Genomic DNA, 5,747 nt, shown 5'->3' with positions numbered 1-5,747 from the left:
GAGACATTTATCCTCTAAATTATATAATCCAACTTAAATAAGTTAAGAGACAAACAAACAACTCAAACTATTAGGTGGCTTATATAATCTAGATGTCTAGATTGTGATAATCCATAAGCTAATTCATTAGGTGCATATATAATCCATAAGCTAGATTATATAATCCTATAAGAAAACAAACAGGACCTTAGATGCTATAATTCTATTATATAAGAGAGTCGAAGAGATTGTTATAAATCATGTTATAAATTACAGAGTAAAAATATAGACTAGTGATACATAAAATCAATTTTTACCCCTTGTCCTATAAATTTGGGATAGAATTATATCTAAACTCTCGTCCTATAAATTTAGGGTAGTATCATATCTAAACTCTTGAAAGTGGTGGAATTTCGAATTTTAAACTAAATAAACTACTCTATTAAATAAATTTCAATTCCTTTTAAATGAAGGATCCAAAGGGCCCCTTAGTTAAATCTCAATTCAGACCAAACAAGTGTGAACTAGGGAAGGCAAACCACCTAATCGCTTCTAGCCTTGGAAGTCAAATAGCATTTGATAGCACGCCTGGACCAACAAGGACTCGCCAATTCAGCAATGTTTTTTCTCCATCCTCAGGAATTGATTCAAACTGATCAAGCCAAAGCCACCAAGTGATACACTTATATACCATTCTAACATACTAGTAGTGGTACAAATACATGCTTGTGCACCATCAGCAAGCTGAGATCAGATCAGCTGACCAGAAGCAACAATGCAGCAGCAGCTGCCATGTCAGCCAACAAAATCATGCACCAAATGGCCGCCAATCTCCTTGCCGAAATGCCGGTCCTGGTTCCCGAAAGAGCCCATCATGTAGGGGTCGCTGACCTCCTCCAACCCAAAACGGTGAGCGAGGTTGGGAGGGACGGACGCCGGGAGTGGCTCGGCTATGCAGACTCTGTTGTTCTGGTGGAGGCCGAGGGTGAGGGAGACGCCACCGTTCCCCGCGCCACCAATGCCGCTCATCGGCCCGGCCTGCTGGTGGTGCTGTGACGAAGCGAGGCTGTGGTGTGGCGCCGACATCCCATTGTATGCGAAGGTTACCTGCCCCTGCTGAATAGAATGGGACATCTCGGAGAGCTCATCGGCAAATCCCTGGGACGCAGGGATGTTGTGGTTCCTCGTGATGCTGCTGCTTTGGCCAAGCTGAGAGTCGGAAGGGTCAGAAGGCTTTCCACTGCTCTCGAACGAATGCTGGGTTTGGTGATGCAGCACGTGCTGGCCCTTGTCGAGAACAGGGTGTTTGTGCACCTGCCTCATCTCAAGGTTGTGGATCTCTTCCACCATTGGTTTCCAAAGACGAACCCTTGCATTTATAAACCAGTTGGATACCTGGACGAGTGTAACCATATGCCATCAGAAAGTTTCAAAGACAAAAATAAAGGTACAATCCTCCAAGCCTAGTCGAAACTAGTACACAACAATCACTGCAACAAATAAAACATGAGCACCTTATCCATACCAAAATACAAGTAACACAGCTATTTACCTGGTTCCGTGTTAAACCCGTTTGTTTAGCAAGCATTTGCTTGTCTCCATCAGTAGGATATCTGGATAATTGGACAATCAAAATGTGACCGATAAAGTATTACTGTAGCTCGTTAAAAGGTAGATTAGCTATTAGTAGTCAACAAAGGAGTACACAAAAAAAACATGCAATTTGACAATGTACAAGAAACCAAAATGAAACAACAGAAGGATTAGATTAACACATTGCTACATTATTTCCACGGTTGAGCAATATGATATGTCGAAGGTAACAAAAGGTAGCACTGATTGATATGGGGACAAAATTGACTAACCATGGATGGGAAACCTTTTTCGACCATAGGCCAGGAAAGACTAGTAGCAATAATTAAACTGACTGAGCACCAGATACTGGCTCTAAAGTGACAAACTATCAGCGGTTCAACATCTAGAGGTTATACCAAACAGTTTGATGTAATGGTTGATACATAATTTCAACTTTTAGATCATACATCATGTGAAACGTTTGTACTATGAAAACTAGACTTAATCTGCAGATCGAACTAATAAATCATAGTGTTTAGGTTGGTACTCTATTAATTTGGTTGCAAGTAACCCTCACTTTCGAGCTGTGGATGATTGTGCTACCATACCCATCAGAGACATTGGGTCCGTTACCAAACAAAAGAACAAGACGCCTTAGGATGCTTCGAAGTCATGAGTACTACTATCTAACAAAGACTGCGGCACCGGCCTTTACATCCACTAAATTGGTCACTCCAGCATTACTTATAACGTGCACGGCTCAAAATGCAGCTCACGCACAGGCATAAAGCCTGACTGTCCATCATGTTACAAACTCCATCCTAATGATTCGGAAACCATGCATTCTATCACGAAAGTCTAACACAATGATTCGGACAAGCAGGAATGCTTGCTGTGGTGTCTCACCAAAACATCTTATCCCATATTCTTTCCAGCATGTATCAAATACAATATCATCATTCTAGAATGCAATCATGGCTCCGTGCTCAAAAAAACAGTAACTCATTATGAACGGCCAAGTAGAGAGTAGACTCAGTAGAGACGTATCGAATACCAAACAGCCATCTAAAATAGATATTATTGAGCTCCTAATCCAAACCATCAATAAAATTAGTATCTGGCGAGCAATCGCAATACTAATCGTAATTTTCATTTTACCTATCATCGTCTTGAAAGGTGCGCGGCACAGTATGTAATCATATCCTGATGGCATTTGGATTGAACAAACAGCGGCAAGGCGACTTACGGGTGCAGGAAGTGTTCGAAGAGCCAAGCGCGGAGAACAGACACCGCACGCTCCGGCAGCCCTCTCTGTGGCCGCCAGATGTTGTGCGGCTGGCCGAAGGCACCCACACTGCTACCTCTCTGGAGGGCGGCCGCGCTACCACCGGCAAGCCCGAACATGGCGATGTCCTTGCTGAGCCCCTCCTTGCCGGCAGGGGCCTTGGTGATGTTGCGCAGCTGGCTCAGTATCATGCCCTTCAAGCACTTGAAGTGCTTCGCCATGGCTCTCAGCGCCATCGCCGCGAACGGGGCAGCGTTGCTGAACCCGGCGACCGTCTCGAACGAGTTGATCACCGTGTGAACCTGCTGGTAGTACAGCCGGTACCGCTTGCAAACCTAGAAGTAAAAAAAAAAAGTTTCTTAATTATTGGATAACTCAATCTAGAGGTTGAATCATGTAGATTAGACAGCTTTTATATTAAGCAATGAAGAAACTCCCAAGTTACGAAAAGGGAGCAGGGCGCTTTTCTTTGCATGAAGACGTGACATCAACAAAGCAGGCATGCTTCCCAATTATGGAAGCGGGATGCCATTAAAGAACTCTGCAAAAAACCCAATCGCCTATTCAGGGTTCCAAAAATGGAAGCTTGCGGTCACAGGTGCTACGACGAGCCAAGCCACGACGAATCATCAGAAGACATAAGAGGTGACGCCAGTTTTTATCGTCTCATGACATTAGAAAGAGTTCAAAGCAGTCAACCTCTTTTTACTCTTATAATTTCATGTACCTCTGAAGCAATTCCTACTGCTAAACAGCAGACCAAAACACACAACATTTATGAAACGACTGCCCGATGAACAGTGCGAGCTGTAAAAGCTCACAACCACGTACCAGCGAGTACAAAGAGAAAAAAAACTCGAAAAAGATGTACCGCGAGTATCAACAGCAGAGGAAATCATCATCAAATCAAAAGCACATGCAACTACAGTGAACAAAAGCAGGCCACAACTGCAGTGGCGATGTGACCTGTATAAGCAAGATTCTTCCCCACCCAGCGAGAGGGCGATAATTGCAATTCCGAAACAAGCGAAGAAAAGATGGATACGCCATGGAGGATAGATAGCACGAGAAACCTGCAAGGGGCCAGGCAACAGAAGCAAGCGAGGTAGCCAGAGCTCACCTCTTCCATCATAGAGATGAGCCTAGTCTTCTTCCACTGCTGCTCGGCGCCGGAGATTGGGCCAGCGTCATTGGCGACGCGGTCGGCGCCGTCCATTTCGTGATCGATGGATTCCATCGGGTCAGCGTCGAGCAGGCCCTCGTCGGAGGCGCTGCGGTCCACGCGCGAGGCCGCGCCCCCGACGTCGCAGATCTCCTCGAGCAGCTTCTCCGCGGGGAGGAGGAAACGGGAGCGCCCGAGCACAGCCGCGTAGCCGGTGAAGGGCCCGAAGGGCGCGGCGTGAGGCCTCCTCGGCTGCGGGGGCGGGGGCGGCGGGTTCGAGGACGAGGAGGAGAGCGAGAGCGCGAAGTTCTGCGTCGGGATCTGCGACGAGAGCGGCGGGGCGAGGCCGTGCGCCACGACGAGCTGTGCCTGCGCCAGCGTGGGGCTGTGCGGGGAGTAGGACGACGTGGAAGAGGACGCGTAGGAGTAGAACGCCGGTGGCGGCGGAGGCGGCGGCCAGGCCACCGCCCCGCCGTGCTGCTGCGGGACGGAAGCGGAGGCGTGTGGGGGCGCGTCGTCTTGGGGGAACCGCAGCTTCTCGCGGCGGCTGTGCTGGGGCACGTGGTAGAGCTGCTGCGCGGCGACGTGCTGTGCATGGTGGTGCAGCAGGAAGTCGGCGTGGCCGTGGGGCTCGGCGCCGCTTCCCGCGCCGCCGCCGCCGCCATACCCGCCCGCGGCGGACGACATGGCGTTGAGCGCGATCAAGCGCGCGACCTCGGGGATCGCGCGCGCGCTAGCAGCGGAAGCGATTGATCGGGGAGCACCTGGGAGCCTGGAGAAGAGCGCGAGGCGTGGACGTGGGCTGTGAGTGGACGGAGGCAAGCAGAGAGCATGAGCAGCTAGAGGGGAAACGGCTCCGCACTTTCCGAGCGGCGGTCCTCTGCGCTCTGCTGGCCTGGCCTGCCGCCGCTGTAGCCTTCTCGCCTCCTCCCCCGCCTTTTTATTCAGCCCCCCTTTTCATCCTCATCCCAGCTTTGCCCCGGCCCGTCCCGGACTCGACTGCTGCCGCTGTCGTTGGGTTCCGGGTGCCTTTCTTTCGGCAAAAGCCGAGACCGGGAAGTCGACTGGACCCGTGAAGAGGCGGGCGGAGGTGAAAAAAAAGAGGGTAGCTAGCTGCGGCCTGTGCCCGCTGGAGGGGTAGGGCGATGGCTGGCGAGCCGTGAAAGCGAAAGGAGAAATGGCAGAGAGACCGGGACAGGTGAGGGTCGGGCGGGGAGAGGGCGCGCGACGGCAGCAAGGGTGGGGAGGTCTGGAGGAGCGGGAGAGAGACGGGTAAAAATAGACAGCGCCCGCCGCCCACCTTGCTGCGCCTGAAATGGGCGCCCGTGGCCGCCGTGCCCCCTCTCCTTTCCTTCCTCTTGGCGCCGCGTGCGGGCGGGAGACGTATATTTTTTTTTACCGCGGCCTGGTTGCAGGAGCCGGACGTGTGCGTGGCTGGGGATGGTACTCGGTTTGACCATTCCGGACAGCGTGAGTAGAAGACATTCCATGTGCAGCGCGATTAAGTCCCTTAATAAATGTGCGTGTACTGGAGCTAACTGGCGTGCACAGTGGCAGCCCCAGTCCAGTCCCAAGCTACTACCGCTGCTGCACGGGCACTTCTGCTGCGTGCCTCCCCAAATCAATGCGCCACACACCGCTGCGTACTGGCACGGCTAAACAGGACAGTAATTCTCAACAATAGAATGCTTTGCAGGAGTACTATCAGTTTTCACCAAACCAAGACCGGATCAACCAAAAACTGTT

The 5,747-nt window shown here is 50.8% G+C and overlaps 1 protein-coding gene across 1 annotated transcript; it reads right to left on the bottom strand.

Moving 5' to 3' along the window:
- Positions 1–647: 647 nt before the first annotated feature.
- Positions 648–5,239, bottom strand: LOC100502401 (BLH12). Its single transcript, NM_001323929.1, has 4 exons — positions 3,960–5,239; positions 2,801–3,174; positions 1,532–1,592; positions 648–1,374 (listed from the first exon to the last, which is right to left on the bottom strand). The coding sequence occupies exons 1-4, from the start codon at positions 4,686–4,688 to the stop codon at positions 775–777; spliced, it is 1,764 nt and encodes a 587-aa protein (NP_001310858.1). The 5' UTR covers positions 4,689–5,239; the 3' UTR covers positions 648–774.
- Positions 5,240–5,747: the final 508 nt, after the last annotated feature.

Source organism: Zea mays, chromosome 3, assembly GCF_902167145.1.
Source record: "Zea mays cultivar B73 chromosome 3, Zm-B73-REFERENCE-NAM-5.0, whole genome shotgun sequence".
NCBI classification, from domain to species: Eukaryota; Viridiplantae; Streptophyta; class Magnoliopsida; order Poales; family Poaceae; genus Zea; species Zea mays.
Note: the sequence above shows the minus strand (reverse complement) of the source record. Positions and strands in the feature narration are given on the sequence as shown.

Bases quoted from the DNA above. Each gene is read 5' to 3' on its own strand.
- LOC100502401 (NM_001323929.1), bottom strand. From the start codon at position 4,688: ATGTCGTCCGCCGCGGGCGGGTATGGCGGCGGCGGCGGCGCGGGAAGC. The intron at 1,593-2,800 runs GTAAGTCGCCTT...CCAATTATCCAG, and splicing joins TTCGAACACTTCCTGCACCC to ATATCCTACTGATGGAGACA. The intron at 1,375-1,531 runs GTAAATAGCTGT...ACACTCGTCCAG, and splicing joins CGGGTTTAACACGGAACCAG to GTATCCAACTGGTTTATAAA.